General features: G+C 45.9%; 1 protein-coding gene across 1 annotated transcript in view; it reads left to right on the top strand.

Annotated features, from left to right (window-relative positions):
* The first annotated feature begins 9,049 nt into the window (after positions 1–9,049).
* LOC306913046 (gamma-aminobutyric acid receptor subunit rho-3-like) overlaps positions 9,050–23,696 on the top strand; it is a 49,214-nt gene continuing 34,567 nt past the window's right edge. The window contains exons 1-2 of the mRNA XM_079489555.1: positions 9,050–9,262; positions 22,851–22,963. Of these exons, the coding sequence (XP_079345681.1) occupies positions 9,114–9,262; positions 22,851–22,963 (262 nt within the window). The 5' untranslated portion in view covers positions 9,050–9,113. The remainder of the gene's footprint in view (positions 9,263–22,850; positions 22,964–23,696) is intronic.

Here is a 23,696-nt window from a genome sequence, read left to right as displayed (position 1 = left end):
AGGTTATTTAGAGAATAGACTCACGCATGCACGGACAGACATGCACGCACTCACTGACGCGCGTGCGTGCTTTCTCTCTCTCTCTCTCTCTCTTTTTCTCTCTCTCTCACACACACACACACACACACACACACACACACACACACACACACACACAACAATGTGCACATCCACTTAGCAAAGCCCAAGGCACTGTAGGGAGGCGAATACACTCTACACCACACACGCACGCACGTGCAAACGCATAACTATTACACACATGCCCCTCTGAATGGGGTGGAGTTACGGCTGTCACACACACACTAACCTCGCGTCACCACACACACACACACACACACACACACACACACGCACAACCCCGCCTTCTCTATTACGCTGTGCCCCCCTCCCCTGAATGGGGTGGAGAGATAGGATATGATTCACACACACACACGCACACGCACACTGTCAAGCACTTACACACCCATACCTATGATGGATGTGACATGTTTTTACCAGAACACACACTAATAGACGCTTGCTCAAGTCTTGGAAACATGTTAGGCAAACTTGCAAGGGACCAGTGTTGATTTTGACTTGATTTGTATTTAGTTTTAGTCACAGTCTTTTGGATAAAATACCATTTTGTTTTAGTCATAATAGTCATCTGAAATGTTATACCCACTGAGCATTATTTTTGTCTATTAGACTATTAAACTATTAAAATAGCCGATCTACAAGCTCACAATGTAACGCATCGCGACGCAGATCTTCTATTTTCAAAATATATCAATTTATAGTTTATAAATTTGAAAATGTGACATGGGACATTCTGCATATTGAGTACTTTTCTACTTTTGGTGCTTTAATTATATTTTGATACCAATAATTTTGAGTATTTCTATATTGCAGTATTTGAACATTTGAACACTTTTCCCAACATGTACTGTACATCATATAGATGGTTGAGGCTCTAAGTCTAAAGCGATTGGATAGCTTTATGAGACTTTTGTTCAGGGAAAATAAAGTAAAATGTTTTGGCCCCGCACGACCTTCATCAACGTCTGTCTGTTCATGCTGTGAGTCAGCCAGGTGTATGTAATTTGTACCCCACTGTGCACCACTCAGGCGTGTCACCTCTCTCAAAAGAACGGCTATCCACTCACGCTTTGATCGTCGTCTGTTGATGAAACTACGCCCACAGATATGTACACACACACACGCCGGATATTCAATGCAGCATACAGTACACATGATTCATAAATATACCAACACTTATGATAGCATGACGTCGTAGAATGAATAACTTTTCTTGTAACCGCCGTGCTTTGACTTATGGTGCGTTACCCACTTAAATCAACATCATAACAATAGAGGTATTGGGTCGCACACAGCAATGTATACTTATTTATTTTCTACATCACAAATAAATGGCAGATGTTTCGGCTATCCAGCCTTCATCGGTGTCATGAAGGCTGGATAGCCGAATCGCGCGCCATTTATTTGTGATGTAGAAAATAAAAAGGTAAAATTTCAGTCTTGCTGTGAGCGACCCAAAATGACATAGACTTCCATGCATTTGTGCACATAACGGTTAAGAAGTGTATTAACCACTTTCAGCATGGAGTATGTGTGCATCATCAGTTTGTGTATCTCGAGAATCGTCCCAGCAATCGACTTCAAACTCGGCGTGTGCATCCTCGAGAACCTTGAGGCGGATCCAATAAGGGCATTTCTCGGCCCCACCCCTCTCCCACTGTTTATATTGTGTTTAGTTTCCAAGATGGCCGCAGCACCAGGAGGGGGTGGCTGCCCTATAGTAGCCTGGTTAAGCCAGACTCAAATCACACTGTCGTGTGGTATTTGAGTCTGGAGATGCTGTGTATGGATCTTGTTTCCCGGGGGGCGGGTTCAAACATTTTCTCTTTGACGCAATTGGTCAGAGCTACTGTCAGTCAAAGGTCTCACGCATTGAACGTCACTGTACCAAAGCCCGCCCATATTGCATACCGTGTCCCGATTGGCCACACCAGTTCTCTGGTGTAGGAAATGGAGGTACAATTGAGCCTCTCCTGACCGTAATCCGCCGGCAGGCTTTTTTTTTTTTGCCAACGGCTGATTCGGTCTGGCTTATTAGCCAGGCTAGCCCTATAGAGCAATGTCGTGGGTGTGGACCCACTGAAAGATCTACTATTTATTTTTCCCATAGACTGTGCATAAGACTTTGTTGCCTCCCATAGAGAAACAAAAATATTTATATCAATTATTATTTTAAGCCTAGAATCAAGTCATCTAGGAATCAGCCAAGCTGATTCCTGGATTACTTGCTTATCTTAACTTGATTAGCTACCGTTTTATTGTTTGTTTGATTGTATTGCCTTGTTGTTTTATTTCTTGACCTGTACAGCAGGCCTTGGCCTTGACCTGTACATCGGCGATGCTATAAATAATTTGTGCGTGGGTGTGTGCGTGTGCCTGCGCGTGTGTGCGTGCGTGTGTGTGTGTGTGCGTGCAAATTACCTTGTACTGTAGGCGGGCACTAGCACTGACCACAGATCACTGAGCAGTATACAGAAACCAGGCTTTCCATGAACTGCAGATAGCCTGCCTGACAAGGTTAGGTGAGGTGATGTCTGTTCTTTTGATGTAGCTTCTGTGCATATTTAAAGGACCAAGCAGTCCTGAAAGGACTTGGTCCTTTATTGGATTTGTAGTTATTTTTCTTCCGCCAAAAATAGCAGTTCTGGCTGAAACGTGCAGTCGGTTTTCGTGAAATTTGGAGATATGGTAGAGGGCCATGCCAAACGGTGAGGATGCGAAGCCCACAACCATTGGCCAATGGGTGGCGCTATATTGAAAATGCAAACTTTGACCATGCATAGCTCATGAACCGTTTGACCGTCAGCAATGAAACCTCGACACACATATGCATCTCCTCATGCCGAACAAGAACGGTGCTCTTACTTTTGACCTCTGATCTCTAGATCACCTGCCATTTTGAATTATATGAAAATCAATTAAAATGCATCTCCTCCCAGGATCTTTGATCAAAATGCACGGAAACTTCTACACATGAACTTTGGACCTATACGGACATGGGAAAGTATAGTACGTTTTTTAAGTGAAAGAATGAAGGTTTTATGAGCCAATGAAAATTGCCGTTTTGTGAAATGTTGTCTTTACTTTGTTCTGTTGTAGTGCCTGTGGCTTTTCTGACCTCTGTTGGTCTAAAGTGCCTCACCTGTCAATCACCTGAGAGTTCTGGCTGCCACACCCTGTGTCAGCTGTTCTTGATTAGTTGCAGGCTATATAAGAGGACTTGAGGCCAGCAGCTCATTGTCTCCCAAACACCCAAACTGAACAGTTGTGTTCCCTTTTTGTTGCTGTTATTAGTTAAGTTTCAGATGGGCTGGTCGTAAGTATTCTTGTCAATCAGTCCCTGTTTTGCAATGCAGGATTTTAAATAAATGTGTAATATCTTTGTAAACTTTTGATCTGACTTTGTGTCCTTTTATGTTAGCCCTTGGTTGAGCCAAGTTTAAAGGGCCGTAACAATGCTAGAAACTGATTTGTTTAGTGGGAAACATGTATAAAGAACTTGGTCCTGATCAAATCAGGTTCTTTACTCATGCATTGATAGATTATTTGATGTTGTACAACAGTGATTTTGAAACAAAGACTGATTTGGACACCTGGCCTTTCAGTTCAGGTTTTTTGTGTCCTGAAAGGATTCCCTTGCATGGATGGTTCTGGTACCGGATGGTACCCAGACCTGGCGAGCCGACCCGGAACTCTGAACCCCCCTTCACCCACAAATGTGGTAATCTGGTTCTCCAAATTGGAGAAAGAGACTGCTTTCCCTGAACTGAATAGGAACTGAACTGGGACTTTTCAAGTCAACAACTTAAAGTGGGCCCCATTTGTTTGTTTTTCATGAATTTTCAAAGCTGTTTATTTTCTCTGAAGTTTAATAATAATTTTTCAGTTAACCTTTAATCCCTGTTTCAGACTCATTTCATTGGTTTTCACTCATTGAGCTCCTCATCCGAATCTGGTATATTTTCTGGTTTATACGCAGTCAATTCATAAATCTTTATACCCACCTTATCATTAGTTATCCTTGCGCAACTTGCTACAAAAACACTGAATGATTTTGCTTGTTAGCTCGGTAGGTAGAGCTCTTGCCTTTGCAACACAAGGTCATGGGTTCAAATCTGGGCACCGCCAACTGTGTATGAGTCTTCAAGAACCCGTACCTGGCTGCCCCCCACTATAAAAAACCGACCCTGTCACAATTCCATGGTCTTTTAATCAAGTTTAGTCTTCCATGTTTCTTGTGCATATTATTCTTATTGCCTTCCTGCTTGGTCCTGCCTTATCGCTGCTTGCAGCGATTTGTTTCTAGTTAGTCTTCTCTTTAAACTGTGTTATGTAAGATTCATGTGACATTTATTACACGGGCAAAAAAAGATAGATAACAGTGTTGAAAGTTATTGTCTCCACCAGGCCGAAGGCATGGGGAGAGAGTATGTTTTGCACTTCGTCCGTGTGTGTGTGTGTGTGTGTGTCCTTCCTTCCGTCCGTCCTTCCGTCCGTCCGTTATCAGCTAATCTCCGGCACCGTTGGCCCGATTTATGCCAAACTGTGCACACACACTCCCTGGATGCCAACGACGAACCTCTGCCCCAAATATTCCTCAACGGCCTGTTATAGCGCCACCATGAGGCCGATTTAGGCAAAACACATTTCTGTAGATAACTCGTACACATTTTATCCATACATCACACAAGATTGCCTTCCAAAGTTTTCAGGAGTAGCCCGTTTTGTACAAAATGCTGCACATGTCCTGCTCATCCAGAATTCTATCCTCAGAGATGCTATGAGTGATCTGCCTCTGCATTTCCTCAACAAAATGAAGAAAATTGTTGCAAGAAACAAAAAAACATGTTTATATTACTCCTAAACATTTTGCCAAACATCACACACACTCCTATCCTCCTGGTGGAGACCTGTGCCCAGAAGGGCACTTTTTCTAGTTATAATCTGAATTGCATGTGATGATCTAGAGTCTAGCCTATAGAGTAGGCCTATACGACTTCTTATTTGAAGGAATTTCATTTTACCAGGATATCGTCTTTTTTTATAACTAATCTAGAAAAGTGCACTCCTCTGAGCACAAATCTCCACCAGGCCGAGGTTCCTACCAACAAGCCCCCCTCGGGATTGACCGTAAACACATGTTTGCCCACCCCTGCTCTAGTCTAGAACAACTGGTTGCTGATGGCACATAGCAGGTCACTATTACAGTAAAGCCTGAGTGATGCTTATGGGGTGGACGGGCCCTGAGGCACTCTCTCAGGCCTAGCAGGGGTCCAAGGACTCAGCAGGATCTGGCCCTTTGGATGTTATTCAATGCAGAGTCTGGTGAGAGACAGTGGAAATATTTCGAAAATTGTGGACTTGAAGTCCTGAGAAAATGTGTTGTATGTTAGAACGGTTTGGTTTATTTATTGTCTCCTTTTTTTAATCTGTTTTTTTTTTTCTCTGGGTTTTCTATACATGTTTTGGTCGCTATCTAACTTTTACACCTATGGTGTAAAAGCTTTTGTTTTGAGAGGAAAAACATGTCAGATCAGCCTTTATTTTCACATTCAGTTTCACCGTCTGTTCAACAAACACATCAGAGCAATATACAACACAACATGAAGACAATATAGAATCCCCAGTGTACACAAACAACAGCGAGGCAGTTTGTATAATGCTGCAATGGCTGAGTGAAGAGGAGCAAACACAGTCCCCTCGATCATGCATTCAGTCACCAGGGCTATAGGGACGTGTGTTTTGAGTCTAACAGATTTAAAAAGGTTAAAAGGAGATTGAAGTCCAATGTGTTTGATCCTAACCGCGCGCACATATTCCAATGTAGCTTGATTCCCATCGGTATAATCTGGGTGATGTGCGGGTCTCGATTAGAGGCTGTTTGCATCTGTCCGACCCCAGTGTAGATTAAACTAAAGTATAGGCTGAACCTGGTAACCTTTCCTTTTGTATGAGGTTTGTGGCTTCTCTGTCCTAATCTACTCTGTACCTCTGGTGGGACACACAGATGTATATGGACGCATGCACTTGCACACAGATGTATATGGACACATGCACTTGCACACAGATGTATGGACGCATGCACTTGCACACAGATGTATGGACGCATGCACTTGCACACAGATGTATGGACGCATACACTTGCAATGCACACAGATGTATGGACACATGCACTTGCAATGCACACAGATGTATGGACACATACACTTGCACACAGATGTATGGACGCATGCACTTGCACACAGATGTATGGACGCATGCACTTGCACACAGATGTATGGACGCATGCACTTGCACACAGATGTATGGACGCATACACTTGCAATGCACACAGATGTATGGACACATGCACTTGCAATGCACACAGATGTATGGACACATACACTTGCACACAGATGTATGGACGCATGCACTTGCACACAGATGTATGGACGCATGCACTTGCACACAGATGTATGGACGCATGCACTTGCACACAGATGTATGGACGCATGCACTTGCAATGCACACAGATGTATGGACACATGCACTTGCAATGCACACAGATGTATGGACACATACACTTGCACACAGATGTATGGACGCATGCACTTGCACACAGATGTATGGACGCATGCACTTGCACACAGATGTATGGACGCATGCACTTGCAATGCACACAGATGTATGGACACATGCACTTGCAATGCACACAGATGTATGGACACATACACTTGCACACAGATGTATGGACACATACACTTGCACACAGATGTATGGACACATGCACTTGCAATGCACACAGATGTATGGACACATACACTTGCACACAGATGTATGGACACATGCACTTGCAATGCACACAGATGTTTGGACACATACACTTGCACACAGATGTATGGACACATACACCTTCCCCCAACTGCAGGTGTATATTATCCTCCATATGTAATCACGGCAGGTGTGTGTTCTATATTCTGCTAGAGGCCAGGGACAATCCTGATTACTGATTTGTGTGTGTGTGTGTGTGTGTGTGTGTGTGTGTGTGTGTGTGTGTGTGTGTGTGTGTGTGTGTGTGTGTGTGTGTGTGTGTGTGTGTGTGTGTGTGTGTGTGTGTGTGTGTGTGTGTGTGTGTGTGTGTGGTTGCCATCACCCCGGGTTTGTAGGTTAGTGAAAGATTGTCGTGGCTGTCCATAAGAGGATTTGGGTGGAATTAGTGTCATTCTTCTATGGCCGAGAGCAATAGATTTATATCGATTTTAATCTAGAGAGAGAAAGATCCATTGTCTCAACGGTCACAGACAGAGAGAGGGAGGGAGGGAGAGAGAGAGAGAGAGAGCGGAGGGTGATTGAGTGAGAGACGGCATGTGTGAGAGAGAGATTTTATGTTGTGTTTGTGTATGAGAGAGACACAGTGTAAGTGCGAGAGAGGGAGAGAGTTAATGGAAACCGGAATCAAGGAGACGTCAAAAGACGGAAATTCCTTGAGATAAGATAACACGCCACAGGTGATTTTTAACCCGCAGCACGGATTTGTTTTAACCTGCCACACATGTCGGGAGCCACGGGTGATGTTTTAACCCGCAGCACGGGTTAGTCGGACTAATGACTGCATAGGACTGTCTAACCAACGCATGCACCCCCGTATGGAGACCGCGGACCAGCATGGACCAGAGGGAGAACGGACGCGGAAGAAGACAGTCCCGCTGACCGCTGTGAGGGCAGGATAGCCACACATACCACGGAGGAGGAGAACGACGATATAACGATGGAACCGCCCATTTAAATGCACATGGAAACCTTGACATAGACAGCGGGCCAGTACCACATACTTTTACCACCACAGGGTCCGGTCCGTCCGACACATTCATGCAACTCATTCATACGTATGTGTGCACACATTTTGCGTGGTTTCCATACCGGGAAGGGTTGCCTTAACGGTCGGAGCTATCTTGGACTCGTCTGTCTCGCCCCCACGCGATCTGGAACCCACGGCACCACCACCAGCAGGTCAGCGGGCAGACGGCCCCCGGGGTCACTGTGGGCTGGCTTGCCGTGCGGGCGGGGGATGGTGTCAGGTTGTGAGCATTGGTGGAAATAGTACTCACATTCTTGACTTAAAGTAAGTATCAATATTGCAATGTAGAAATAAAAGCCTGGAATTCAAAATGGACTTGAGGTTTTTTTTTTTTAATACAAAAGTATTGGTATAAAAATGTATTGAAAGTATTCCAAAAGTAGAAAGCCGCATATTATGCAGAAAGTTCCATTTCACAAGTTTTGAAAATAGCAGATCTACAGGCTCACAATGAGCTTGTAGAGCTTGTAGAACGGCTATTTTCAAATGGCCGAAATGTATATGGGGCTGAAGTGGTTACTGTATGTTTTGTAATAATAATCAAAATTTACAAAGTAACTAACGTATTCAAATAAATGTATACAATATTTGGATTCCGAGATGTAGTGGAGTAGAAGTAAAAGTATTGGAAATTGGAAATACTCTAGTACAAAATACCTCCAAATTGTACTTAACTCCTATAGCGCCATTGACGTTGATTAATGCCAATTGAAGCCTAATTTTGATACTAACGCTTAACGCCATTGTCGTTGATTAATGGCAATTGCGCTTTTATAGTGCACTTGTCCCAGGTGGCATTTTTGGTCAAAACAGCGTTTCTTTGACGGCACAGAGCCGGCGATGTGGAGCTCTCCAGACAGAGCTCCGGTTTGGATTCACATTGTAAACAAGGCCGGCCCAGCTCCGTTCAGCTTCCTAGGTTATGTCTACTGCTAGTGGACCGGAAATGTGGCTTTTCAAAATAAGAGCTCAAATGGAAAAAATGCTGGCGTGAATTAGATCCTAATTTTTCAATAAATGCTGGCGGATTAAGAGTTAAGTAAATGTACTTTCCACAACTAGGATGGGGTCAGCCCTGGTTGTGACTGGCCGAGCCGTTGTCTCCTTTTCTCCTTGCAGGCTGCATGCGGCAGCCATGTCCTGCGGAGCGGCAGCCCCAAAGTCCGTCTCTGCCTGAAGCGTGAACGCTGCGGCCGCGATGACCCGCCACGCGCTCTGCCTGCCGCTGCTGCTGCTGGTGCTGGCCTGCCTCGTCATGGCGGCGGCGGCGGCCCGCGGCCGGAACTCGGGACGCCGGAAGCAAAAGGAGGTGTTTCTGGGAGAGAACAGCAAGTTTAAATTTGGAGGGTGAGACAGACAAACAACACACACACACACACACACACACACACACACACACACACACACACACATACCCGAAAAAGTCCCCCCCCCCACCAAACATGCCCTCCACCTCAGGCGGACATTCGCCTTAAAGTTCTCAGACATGACTGATTTCAGTCATTTGGATTCTATAGAAGTCAGCATGTCTGTCAGCATGTCCGAAAATCTACAAGCTCACAACACGTCGTGCTGAAACGTGTCGTGAGCTTGTAGATCTGCTATTTTCGGATATTCGTTATTTTAATGTGAAGGAATCTTTGAAGTTGTCAAGCAATAGAATACGTTACTGTATGTTTCGAAGCATTTTCCATAAACATGAATGGTCTCCGAAAATTCATTAAAGCAAAGGTTAATTAACTGTTTGGCTGTCTGTAGAACAGAACAGCCCCAGCAAGCACGGTCAGGACCTGGACAAACTGGTGACATGGCTGAGGGAAGTAGGGGTGCTGGGGGGGCTGTAGCACCCCCTCCCCCCAGGCACAGCCCCCCCTCGAACAGGAGGGGAAGAAGAAAAAAAAGAAGAAAATATACTGTATCACAGTATTGGCACCTTATCCTGGTTAATTGCCTGTGTCAGTTCGTTCATATAACTTGCGTGTGGAGAGGGAAAGTAAAGGCCACGTTTGCGCGTGAAAATGCGCGAAAATGCGCGTGCATGATGCGCGTGCACGCACATTTTTGCGGCGCGCGCTATGCGCGCGCACCCCCTACTAGACGCTCAGCCCCTGCGAGTGTAAAGTACTTCCCGCGGGCCTGACTGGTGACGTGTCGTATGGGGACAGATCAAGCCAAGACTAGTCAGATCTGGCCCAGAATATCACCTGATTTCAACGTTCCTGGATGAATCAGAGAGAGTCTGATCGAGACCAGAGCAACTTAAGTCATATCATAATTAGTCAGATCTGGCCCAGAACAATGGATCTGGCCTATAGTCCTGAACATCACCGGAGGACGTCATCATGACGTCATTTGGCTTGCTGGGGAAGCAATTTAAGCTTTAGAATGATAATATGTAAACATCAACATTGAATTTTTCAGTCATGAGATTTTGTTTTGCTTTTAATCCATGCATCCGGCTACTAGGGTCCTCCGCACTCAGATTTAATCTAGTTGGCATGCTGACCTAGAGGCGTTAAGCCCACAGATGGTAGCGTGGGTCGCCCCGGTGGCTCCGCTCAGCCAAGCACCATGTGCCATATGTCTGAACCGGCGGTCCCTCTCCTATACTGAGCAGGATTACTATTGCAGCGACACATCATCAGTCGGGTAAAACTAACCTGTGTCGCGATGGTCTAACTCAGGGGTCCGTGGACCACTGGTGGTCCGTGAAGGTATTGCATGTGGTCCCTTGCCATGCATTTAGTAATGTAGGATTTGTTGTTTCATTTTCTTTCCACTAGTTGCGAAACCGTGAAGTGAATGGCCTGGTGACTTATGATGACCGTCCACGTAGTCATTTACTGACAAGTTTGGATGTCAAGAAAATGGGAGAATCTCAAGAGGGGGAAGTGCACCGGATTGTCTGGTTGAGTCATTATTATTAGGACATTATTAGTAGTCATTCTAGTCAATGGTTGGGCGGCTGTGGCTCAGGAGGTAGAGCAGGTCGTCCAATGATCCCTGGGTCGGCGGTTCGAATCCCGGCTCCTCCTGTCCACATGTCGAAGTGTCCTTGGGCAAGACACTGAACCCTACATTGCCTCCAATGAGTCGGTCGGTGTGAGCTTGCCACCATTGGTGTGTGAATGTGGGAAGTGAGGACGCTGGCGTCGACTGTTCGCCGCTTCACCTCCCAATGTTGATTGATTGATTGAAGAATTTATTAACAGTTTGCAGAATTACAGTACATTTCAAGCACAAACTCAATACAAAGGCTGTTAACTGTGAGTGGACGACCCAATTAAGCATTACACTTGTTTCCAACAGGGTCCACCATGTTCAAATCATCAAAACATTTAGAGACGTACAAATAGACACTTCTATAGACAGAACAGGAATTCATCACAAAAGAATTCATCAAAAAGGAGGTAAAAAGGGAAAAGAAATATATACAGTGAGGGGAAAAAAGGGGGGGGGCGGGGGGGGGGATTCAGATTTTACGGGGGCCAGTTTCGAATTGCAGCCATCCGTAGGTGCCCTTTGAGAGCGGTTTTGAAGGAGTCAAGGGATTCGCATGTCTTAATGACAGTTGGTAGGGCGTTCCACATTTTGGTGGCATAGGAGCGAAAAGAATTTAGTCCCTTGTTTGTGCCGAATCTGGGTTGTACATGGTTCGTTGCACTCCCTCTGGTGTTGTGGGTGTGGACTTCGTTAACATTAAGGAAGTATCTAGACAGGTACATGGGTATCTTGGTGGTGTATCGAATCTTGTGGACCAGACCCATTGCAAGATGCTGTACTCTGTCGTCGACCCTAAGCCATTCCAGCCTGTCGAAGTGGGCAGGGGTGAGGTGGGTTCGGGGGGCTAGATCAAGTAGGAGCCTGACCAGTTTGTTTTGGGAAGTCTGGAGTCTGGTTTTAAGGGCCTTTGAGGTGCTGTGGTACCAGGAGGTGCATGCATAGTCAAAGAAACCCTGTACAAGGGCTCCTGTTAAGGTCTTCAAGGTGTTTTTGTTGACCAGTGAGGAGATCCTGTAGAGGAATCTTGTTCTATGGTTGACTTTTTTGATTACGTTGGTGGCCATTTTATCACCGGAAAGATTAGCCTCCAGGATGGAACCTAGGTAGGTAATTTCATCTTTACGTGTGATAACATTGTCACCCACTCTAACCAAGAAGCCATTTGCCTTGCTGAGATTACTAATAGAGCCAAAGAGAATGGATTCAGTTTTTCCCAGGTGTAAAGATAGTTTGTTATCAGCGAGCCAGGTGCAGATTCTACCGAGTTCAGAGCTGAGGGCATTTTCAACCTGCAGTTTGTCCCTGTCCGAGACCAGCAGTGCTGAGTCATCTGCGAACAGGAACAAGTTGCAGTCACAGGCTGAAGTCATGTCGTTTACATATATTAGGAACAGTAGAGGCCCTAGTATGCTTCCTTGTGGAACGCCACAGCTCACTGGGAGGGGGGGGGACAGTGTTCCGTTCACTTCCACCATCTGTTCTCTCCCCTCCAGGTAGGATTGCATCCAGCTCACTGATGTGCTATCGAAACCAATTGCTTTTAGCTTGTTAACCAGTATGGAGTGGTTCACGGTGTCAAAAGCCTTTTGGAGGTCCAGCATGACCATGCCGCAGTATTTGCCAGCGTCCACCTCTTGTTTGATGTGGTCGCTCAAATAGAGGAGGCATGTGTCAGTGGAGTGGGATGTTCTGAAGCCAGATTGGAACTCGTACAATAATTTATTAGTGGCAAGATACTTTTCAACCTGTTCATAGACTATTTTTTCCATCACTTTCGAGATGGAACTAAGAATAGAAATAGGGCGGTAGTTGCCGGGGTCTAATTTACTCCCTTTCTTGTGCAAGGGGGTTACTTTGGCCAGTTTGAAATCTTGGGGGACCTGTCCCTGTTTGATGGAGAGGTTTACTATGTGGGTGATGATTGGAGCTATAGAGATGGCTGAGTCTCTGAGAAATTTGGAGGGAATGTTGTCATGTCCTGTGGCCTTGTGGGGTTGGAGGGCACTCAGTTTCTTAATTACCTCATCGGTTGTTACCATAACTAGTTTAAAATCGTCTTTACAAACACCTAGGTTTTTGTAGAAGGTTGTAATGTGCTCTACACCAAAGAGCCCAGAGTGGGAGGGCAGTTTGTTAACCAGAGTTGTTGATATGTTTGTAAAGAAGATATTCAAGTAGTTGGCCACATCAAGGTTGTCAGTGATGAGAGTGTTGTCAGATTTGATGTTTATGTTCGAAAATCAGGTTTTTAGTTTCTGACCATAGCTTAGTTGATTGTTTAGTAGCTTCCAGAGCTCATGAATGTATGAATGAATGAACCATTGTAAGCGCTTTGAGTAGGCACGTAGTGCATAGAAAAGCGCCATAAAATGCAATTCAATTCAAAATTAATGGTTGAGAAACAGTGGCATGTATACACATGACAAGTGTTACCAAAGCACTATAATCATACCAATCCACCGTAGACAATTCCTTCCTTGCAGGTGATTCTTTTTCTAAGAGTCAGAGTTTGGAAGCGCTCGCTTCGCGGTCCATAGCTCTAATGCCGTTGCAGAATTAGAGCTATGGACCAGAGCTAGGGTGCAGGCACAATTTCGTGTCAAGAAAATGCCTAGACCAGGCATCTCTTTGGGTTTTTAAACAGCTGGTGGATGTAAATGACACTAGTGCATGGCGTCAACTTGTAGCGTCAGCAAAACGTTTCCGTTTTTTTTGCAGACAGAAAAGTGACGGCATGTGATGTGTCCTTAAAGGGCCACTTCACCCCTTTTGCAACCAGATCTTATTTTAATGATGTTTGGGAGACAAGAAACACTTTCCTGGGGTTTTTATATGGGTAATATGCATGTGTTTTTAGATATTTTAGTATTTCAAAGTGTCCATGATTCCTGGACTATACCATAATGCTTTGGTGCACTGTTCCTCCTTGTGGATAGGGGGAGGGCTGTCTTACTCAAGAAACACTTTCCTGGAACATGTATTCCAGGAAGTGAGCCCAGTGTCCAGATCACATCATGGTCAAAAACCCCAGGAAAGTATTTATTGTCTCCCAAACATCATTAAAATAAGATCATGTTTGCAGAAGGGGTGAAGTGGCCCCTTAAGCCCCGACTTACACCCCAGACCACATGAATGGGGAGTGTGTTGACGTTGCTTTGTAACCTAGTCTCTGTAGAAAGACTCCAGGGGTTTTGACCGACACATTCGTCCGCTTTGTCATCATGGCAACGAGGCGGGAACTGGGCTAAGTATATAACAACATGCAGTGGTAAGGTATAAGCCACTCATCCTTCATCTGCCGGGCTTGACTTGTGTTTGCTTTGCTTTGTGTGTGTGTGTGTGTGTGTGTGTGTGTGTGTGTGTGTGTGTGTGTGTGTGTGTGTGTGTGTGTGTGTGTGTGTGTGTGTGTGTGTGTGTGTGTGTGTGTGTGTGTGTGTGTGTGTGTGTGTGTGTGTGTGTGTGTGTGTGTGTGTGGAAAAGGACCGTCAGAGCGTTTTTTATCATCTACAAATAAAAGCTTCAAAGCGTTGTGGGCAGATGTTTTGTATGCACACCTGTTAAAGTATGTGCACACACACAGAGCACCCCCCACCCCCCCCCCTTTCACGCGCACACACACACACACACACACACACACACACACACACACACACACACACACACACGAAATTAAAGAAGTATCAGATGTATAAGCTCACAGTGAGCTTGTACATGTGAGCTTGTAGATCTGCTATTTTTGAATAGCCAAAATGCTAAAATCTAAAAGGGCACAGATGCTTTGCCCCGGTTTTTTGTGGAGGGGGGATTTGGTCCTCACAAGAGTGGAGGTAGAGAGAAGACGCACGCGCGCACGCGCGCACACGCATGCACGCACACACACACACACACACACACACACACAGTCGCACACAGTTCAGAGTGAACTAAACTCCAGCCCCAGCTGTGCTCAGTAATTACACTTCACACTTCCTGAATGATGCCCAGAAGGGTCTTCCAGGAGACCAGGACAATGGCTATAGACAGATATACTACTTTGTTGTGTGTTTAATTACAGGAGATGTTCATTTATTTGCCTTCTGCCCGAAGATGTTTCTCTTCAAAGGGAACACCCCCTACCCCCACCACCCCGCTACCTCAAACCATGCAGCCCTTTCAAAGAGTGCCCCATAAAGCAGAAAATTGTGCCCGTCGATGGTACCATTTTTGTCTACTCTCTGGGCTGTGGACAGTTCAGAAACTCGCCTACCAAGGCGACATCATCGATGGGGAATCCAAGTCAATAGAAACTGCAGATTTTCTATCCCTGTAAAGTTATAGCATGCTATAACGGAAGCCATTGTTCTCGTAATGATCTAAATAAGACATTTGAAATTGTGTTTAAAAAAAAGAAAAACCTGCCTGATGATCATTTGGGCACAAAAGTTTAGTGACCAAATCAAAACAAATCTGCTGCTTCAAACGCCAGTGAGCAACTTCCATTGAAATGAATAGCTGGAGGTCCTCTAGTTATATATAACCCTTGTCTGCCCACACATTGAAACTCACTCTGGAGCCTTATTATATTTCATCATTGAAATGTGCATTGTGAGCTTGTAGATCTGCCATTTTTCTTAACCCATTTAGGCCTGACGTCGAAATTAAAAAAATAAATCTTCTAAATCATGACAATTTTCTGAAAACCCTCATGTTTCTATATCAGTGGTGCTCAATATTTCAAGGACCCCAAAAATGATATGTAATATGCCTCCCCCCCACCCCAAAATATGTTGTTCCAGGGACCCTCCCAGAAGCAAAGATTTGAGTTAAAATTGAGTTAAAACTCTGTAATAATATATATTCAAAGATTTGAGGCACATTTTCACGATTTTTCAAAAATAGCACAGAGTGCCGCGCTACGAGCTTGTAGATCTGCTATTTTTCAATAGCTAAAGTAAGGAAATGGAGACGCTAAGGTTCCCCACTTGAATCCTAGCCTCCCTTTATTGTCTGGCAAACATTCTGCGAGAATAGCAGATCCTTGTAGGTCATCGATTTGCAGTAAAGCTATTTAGTGTAGAGGGGGAAAGGGACGGGGCCTCGCATAGACCCTTGGGGGAACTCCAATCAACAAAGTATATTGTAGGGTTTAAGAGGTTAATGCACCAGAGTCAACTACAATTGCCATGCACTGTAATAAACCCCTTGACAAATGATTCAACTGTCCAGCACTTCGCCCTTATCAAGTCCTGTATGAAGATGACGAGGAAGGAGACGATGAAAATGAGAGGAGTCGTTATAGCATCGAGTGACCTTTTAGTGTTATCTGCATTAGAGCGATACTCCCTCTGCGGCCGGCTGTGCAGCTATATCTGTCACTGGCACTCACACTGTTCTGCCAAGAATTGTGAAACATTCTGGAATGGCATGTGTTTATACATACGTACACATATAGGGGAGGCAGTGGCTCAGGGGTAGAGTGGCTGGATAGCAACCGCAAGGTTGCCAGTTCGAACCCGGGCTCCCCCAGACAGGGCTGGACTGGGACAAAAATTCGGCCCGGTCATTTTCGCGTGAATTTGGCCCAGACCGGCCCACCACAACCAGCGCGCAGATAGCAGAAACTCTACCACCCACTCCGTCGAGGCACACACAAACAAACAAGCCCTAATACCACCACTTTTACAGAACAACATAAACGATACAAACCAACCAGTGCCGGTTCTAGGCGTTTAGTGGCCCTAAGCAACATAATATTATGTGCCCCCCTGCACTGCAACGCCGGGGGTGGTCCAGAAAAATCTGTAAATTTGCCATGGAAATGCTTCAATCTGGTGCACTTTGAGATCAAAATTAAGAGGCTAGATCAGGCCGCCAGTTGATATTAACCTGCGGGCCGCATTAGGTGAAGGTGGGGGCCACATGTGGCCCTCAGGCCGCCAGTTGATATTAACCTGCGGGCCGCATTAGGTGAAGGTGGGGGCCACATGTGGCCCTCAGGCCGCCAGTTTGCCAGGCCGCCAGTTCCATTGTTATGCGGATGACACGCAATTATACGTCCCCATAAAGCCTGGTCACTCTGACATCACCTGTATCGAGGCCTGCTTAAGTAGCCTGGTTAATAAACCAGACCGAATCAGCCGTTGGCAAAAAAAAAATTGCCTGCCAGCGGATTAGGGTCTGGCGAGGCTCAGTAGCACGCCTCTTTCCTACAACCGAGAACAGGTCAGGCCAATCGGGACACGGTATGCAATATGGGCGGGCTTTGGTACAGTGACGTTCAATGCTTGAGACCTTTGACTGACAGTAGCTCTGACCAATTGCGTCGAAGAGAAAATGTTTGAACCCGCCCCCCGGGAAATTAAATCCAAGTGGAGCCAGCCCAGACTAATATACCGCGACAGTGTTGTGTGATATTAGTCTGGCTTATTAGCCAGGCTACTGCTTAAGTGACCTAAAAAATTGGATGTCCAACTTCCTGCAACTAAATGAGTCCAAATCGGAATTAATTATATTTACCCCTCACTGCCCAAACACACAAATCTCTAATAATCTTACCTCCAGTCTTGGTTCCCTCTCCAGTAATCAAAAAACGAAGGTCCGAAACCTAGGTGTAATGTTTGACCCTGAGCTGTCCTTTGATTTCCAGGTGACTAAGGTAGTCCAGTCTTGTTTTGTCCAGTTGAGACAATTAGCTAAGGTCAGGCCATTTCTTATTTTTTCTGACCTAGAAAAAGTCATTCATGCTTTTATCTCTTCCAGATTAGATTACTGCAATGCACTTTATTCAGGTATCAGTAAACAGAACATTCACAGACTACAACTGATACAAAATGCAGCTGCTAGACTACTGACGCGCACAAAGATAAGTGAGCACATTACACCTGTCCTTGCGGCACTCCATTGGTTACCTGTAAGTTTTAGAATAGATTTTAAGATTGTATTACTTGTTTTTAAAGCTCTAAATGGTCTGGCACCTGCTTACATTCGTAATCTTTTAACTCCCTACAAACCTGGCCGCTGCCTGAGATCATCCAGCTTAACCCTATTAAAGGTTCCAAAATCTCGCCTTATCACAAAAGGCGACCGGGCCTTTGCTGTACGGGCCCCTCGGCTGTGGAACTCACTGCCTGAGGATCTCAGGCTGGCAAACTCAGTATCCTCTTTTAAATCACGGTTAAAAACTCACCTTTATTGCACATCCTTTTTATGAAATGTTTTAATTGTGTTTATTTTGTTTTATTCTTATTGTATTTTTTACTGCTATTATTATCTGTAAAGCACTTTGTAAACTTGTTTTTGGAAAGGTGCTATATAAATAAAGTTATTATTATTATTATTATTATATTAACCTGCGGGCCACATTAGGTGAAGGTGGGGGCCACATGTGGCCCTCATGCCGCCAGTTGATATTAACCTGCGGGCCGCATTAGGTGAAGGTGGGAGCTACATGTGGCCCTCAGGCCGCCAGTTGATACTAACCTGAGGGCCGCATTAGGTGAAGGTGTGGGCCACATGTGGCCCCCAGCCTACAGTTGATATTAACCTGCGGGCCTTTTCTTTTTCTAGTTTGAACCTTTTAACCTTTTAACTAGTTCTCTATTAAAATTGTTTTTACTTCTTTCTGTACAGCGCCCCCGGTGTAGAGGGATGGTATGACAGACTGGTATAAACAGTGCCCCCAGTGGGGAGGGATGGTATGACAGACTGACTGGTATAAACAGCGCCCCCAGTGTGGAGGGATGGTATGACAGACTGACTGGTATAAACAGCATCCCCAGTGGGGAGGGATGGTATAAACAGCACCCCCAGTGTAGAGGGATGGTATAAACAGCGCCCCCAGTGTAGAGGGATGGTATAAACAGCGCCCCCAGTGTAGAGGGATGGTATAAACAGCGCCCCCAGTGTAGAGGGATGGTATTAACATCCCTCAACTGTAGGCTGGGGGCCACATGTGGCCCCCAGCCTACAGTTGATATTAACCTGCGGGCTGCATTAAGTGAAGGTGGGGGCCACATGTGGCCCTCAGGCCGCCAGTAGCCCATGTATGGGATAGGGGATACATTAAAAAAATAAAATAAAATCTTCTCCCTGTGATGTGGCCCCCTCAGTGGTTGTGGCCCTAAGCGACCGCTTATACTGCTTATGCCTAGAACCGGCCCTGAAACCAACAGACAACTACACAACCCTTTGTCACTCACTGATACAGGTACAGTGACATTATCATGATGGCAGAATGGCAGCACGCCCGGACCTTTCCTGGTGGCCTTCCGCCTATTGGCCTGCCTGCCTGTTCATCATCATGGCGGCCCCCTACGGTCGCGGCCCACCGGGAAAATGCCTGGTATGACCTGTGGCCAGTCCAGCCCTGCCCCCAGAGTTACTGTCGAAGTGTCCTTGAGCAAGACACTGAACCCCTAATTTCTCCTGATGTGCTGGTTGGTGCCTTGCATGGTTTCTGCTGCCATCAGTGTATGAATGTGTGTGTGAATGGGTGAATTGATGCACAATCTATGTAAAGCGCCTTGGATAATCTATGTAAAGCGCCTTGGATAAAGGCGAACGAAGTGAGCAATTACTATAGAAGCCGGCCTAGCTTGTCTGTCTGTCTCTGTGTGTGTGTGTGTGTGTGTGTGTGTGTCACGCTGTAACACCACCTGCCCGCCACCAGAGGGCTTGAAATTGGAACGATACAGAGGTCTGTGTCTGTGTGTGTGTGTGTGTGTGTGTGTGTGTGTGTGTGTGTGTGTGTGTGTGTGTGTGTGTGTGTGTGTGTGTGTGTGTCAGACTGCCGCAACAGCTTCGTTCGCTTCCCGCGTTCACGTGTGTTACTTGTATATATACTGTATGCTGTCGGGAAGAAACCTCTTATCTCCATATTTATTTTTATCCCACTATTTTTGTAACCCATTTTCCACCTGGTGCTAATTGCCTAAGCTGTAATCCTGGGCGCTACTCTCCGTCTGCCAACCTGGGGAGAGCCTCAAACTGAGCCCATGCTTCCTTCAATGCATGAGGAGTGAGCAGGCCACTTCTTATCACCTTACAGGGGGGAGTTTCCCCAGTTGGACGTAGCACGTGGAAGGAATGCGTTATTCCAACCAGTTCCTTTCCCCTCCATCAGGTGTACCGGCTGACCAGGCAGTATAGAGACCAGAATTACTGCATTGTTTTTTCATGGGCCGATACCCTGGGGGACACAGGGAGAACATGCAAACTCCACACAGAAAGGCCCTTTGGGATGCACACACAGATTAGACACACCAACACAACGGTCGTACATGCGGTCGAACATGCGCTGCTCCCGTGCTTGTGGTTAGGGTCAGGTTAGGGTTTGAGGTAGTTTGTCGGTCTAATGACAGTCGGACCAATAGTATGTCTAAACAGCCTGTATACCCGGCCATGGGGTCTAGGGTATGGCCACTCAGGAGGCAGAGGAGAGAACACCCCATGCAGCGCCCACAGCGTCCCCGGTGGGAATCGAACCCACGGGACCTTCTAGCTGTGAGGCGATGGCGCTACCGTGCCCTCATATACTGTATTTAACCCATTTTGATCTGAGGACGATTCTACAAATGTCTTCTAAATCCTGACAGTTTTCTGAAAAACCCATGTTTCTATATCAGTGGTTCTCAAACAGTTTCATGTCAAGGACACCCAAAAATATATGTAATTGGCCGCTGACCCCCATCTGAAAATATGTTGTTCCAACGACCCCCCAGAAGCAAAGATTTTAGTTAAAAACGGTGGCTCTGAAAGAATATATATTCAAAGATTTGTGCCACATCTTCACGATTTTTCAAAAAATAGCAGACCTACAAGCTCGTAGCGCGCCACCGAGTGGCACGCTATGAGCTTGTAGATCTGCTATTTTTCAATAGCTAAATTATAACATGATGTTTAAAACACCAAAAGGGGTTCCCACCCAAAATGGGTTTTAAACTTTATGTGTTGGGCCCATTCCCATCATCAGGCTTGTTGATCTGCTATACTTTTGCTGCTTGTGAATGTGATTCCTGAAAAGTAACAGTTGTGGACGTACAGTATGAGGTTTCCACCCAACAGAGACGACATAGAGTATCGCAGTCCCGCCCCCTTTCATAACGACGCCAGTCCCAGGAAATAATTCCCAATGCATTTTTCCTCATAGACATTTCAAAAAGTATTTATTTAAAGACGGTTACGCCGTGGACAAAGCCAACTCGAGTTGTGACAACTCATGACAACAAACACAATATTTTGGACCAAACAAACAACAAAAAATTGTAACCTGCCGTTTTTTTCTTCACCCTTCCTCTCAGAGAGGGAAGGGTGTTCTTGGGACTGCCGAGGCCACTCGGGTTGAACTAAGGATTTTACTGTGTGCGTGCGTGCGTGCGTGCGTGCGTGCGTGCGTGCGTGCGTGCGTGCGTGCGTGCGCGACGTGTAACTGAAGGCTTCGAGAGGACAGGAATGATAGGGAGGAGGAGGAGGAGGAGGAGAGACAAAGAGGGTGATATATGACAAAACCACAACCCTGTCTCTGGCTGAGAAAAAAAAAACTATAATTATACCCTTAGGAATCACATAGATTGACACAGCTCCCTGACAGACAGCATACGTGTGCCTCGCTCTCTGTGTGTGTGTGTGTGTGTGTGTGTGTGTGTGTGTGTGTGTGTGTGTGTGTGTGTGTGTGTGTGTGTGTGTGTGTGTGTGTGTGTGTGTGTGTGTGTGTGTGTGTGTGTGTGTGTGTGTGTGTGTGTGTGTGTGTGTGTGTGTGTGTGTGTGTGTGTGTGTGTGTGTGTGTGCGCGTGCGTGCGTGCGTGCGTGCGTGCGTGCGTGTGTGTGTACACGTAGACATGTGTACAGTACATGTGCAGTGGTGTTTACTGGCCGGGTGGGCCACCGAATTGGAGGGTCGGTCGGTGGACCATCAGAAAAACCATAAGGCTTTTAGCAGCTGCCTGCATGGCCTTGTCTGTGTCTTTACAGAGCCTTCTCATTATGATGTCATGCGGGGCGTGTTCCGCGACTGGGCTAACTGGCCAATCAATCACACCCAAGTCGACTGTCAAACATCATCTCTGTCGGGTGGTAACCTCGTGTCACCAGGCTTTCCACCTCGGAGGAAAGCCTGGTCTGTGTTCCAGAATCGCCATGTGATCCGGTCTGGTGCGGGTGATATCGCTACGTCATGTTGTAGTATTGATTTGTAGTCATCAGGCGGCCGGAACAATCATCTGGAACTTCCTTTTCCTCAAACCGGAGAAGAATAACAATAAAAGCTCTCGTATAGCCTGCTGCTTTTATTGAGAAAAATCGTTTTGAGGGAAAAGGAAGTTCCAGATTGATTGTTCCTGCCTGATGACTACAAAACAATACTAAAACATGACGTAACGGTATCATCCGCTCCCGACCGGATCATAAACCCGAAAAGGAATGCTGCCCAGGCAGAAACCTGCAGAACTCCAAAACAGCTCGAAACGCGTCGCAGCTATTTTTGATACTTTTGTGTGATTCCATGTGTGTGTGTGTGTGTGTGTGTGTGTGTGTGTGTGTGTGTGTGTGTGTGTGTGTGTGTGTGTAACGCGTCGCAGCTATTTTTGATACTTTTGTGTGACGTCGTAGTATCGAGTAGGGCATTAAAAACACACACAAAGTTAGAATATTATGGTGATAGAGTAAGAGGTTTCTGCCCGACAGCAACCATACTCTACACGTGTAATCTGCCCTCACTAATCCAAGCAAAATGTACTGTATATTGATGTGTGTGTGTGTGTATGTACACTTTTCAATACATTTCGTTCTTTCTGTTTGTGCCTGTGTGTGTGTGTGTGTGTGTGTGTGTGTGTGTGTGTGTGTGTGTGTGTGTGTGTGTGTGTGTGTGTGTGTGTGTGTGTGTGTGTGTGTGTGTGTGTGTGTGTGTGTGTGTGTGTGTGTGTGTGTGTGTGTGTGTGTGTGTGTGTCCGTCCTGCAGACGTATAGACTATAAACTGAAGAAGCAGGACAGTACGAAGACCCTGTTGATCAAGACGGAGCAGCTGCTCAGAATCGAGGACCACGACTTCGCCATGAGGCCTGACTTTGGAGGTCAGGCACGCACGCACGCACGCACGCACGCACGCACGCACGCACGCACGCACGCACGCACGCACGCACGCACGCACGCATTGGTTTAGGTTCTCCTAATCCACTCATGGTTGATTGTTGTCAATCACTCACTGGTTGTTTTCGAGGATTGCACAACATGGCGTTTTAATGAGAAATACAGAGAATTGTCCGTTTTTATTGGTTACATTTTGGTAGTCAAAGTAATAATCAGAATTTGTGAACACACACGCATGCACGCATGCACGCACGCGCACACGCACGCGCGTGCACACAGATAAACAAACCCACATGCACACACACACCCGCGGTGACGATTGCAAACGCACACACCTCATTCTCTCCTGACCCTGATTCAGGTCGATTTGATCCACTCACTTATCGCATCAATTAACACCCCAAATCACTGGTGTGATGCGTAGGCATTTGGTCTGTGGATGATGATGCCTCATGTGCTGATGTAGCGCTGATGGTGACCGCTAGGTCAAACAGACAGGGGTAGACAGGGGTATCCACAGACAGGGGTAGACAGGGGTATCCACAGACAGGGGTATCCAAAACCTTTTTCAAATATATGTATTTGTAAATATGTAAATACCAAAGGGCCGACTGCGTCTCCTGTCTACTACTCCAAAGTCACATGAAATACATTTCATTTTGTTCAAATGGTAGTTTAGAAAACATTTACCAGGAGTGAGGATCTACGGAGCCCCTG

The sequence above is a fragment of the Electrona antarctica genome (assembly GCF_951216825.1).
Source record: "Electrona antarctica genome assembly, chromosome: 20".
NCBI classification, from domain to species: domain Eukaryota; kingdom Metazoa; phylum Chordata; class Actinopteri; order Myctophiformes; family Myctophidae; genus Electrona; species Electrona antarctica.
Note: the sequence above shows the minus strand (reverse complement) of the source record. Positions and strands in the feature narration are given on the sequence as shown.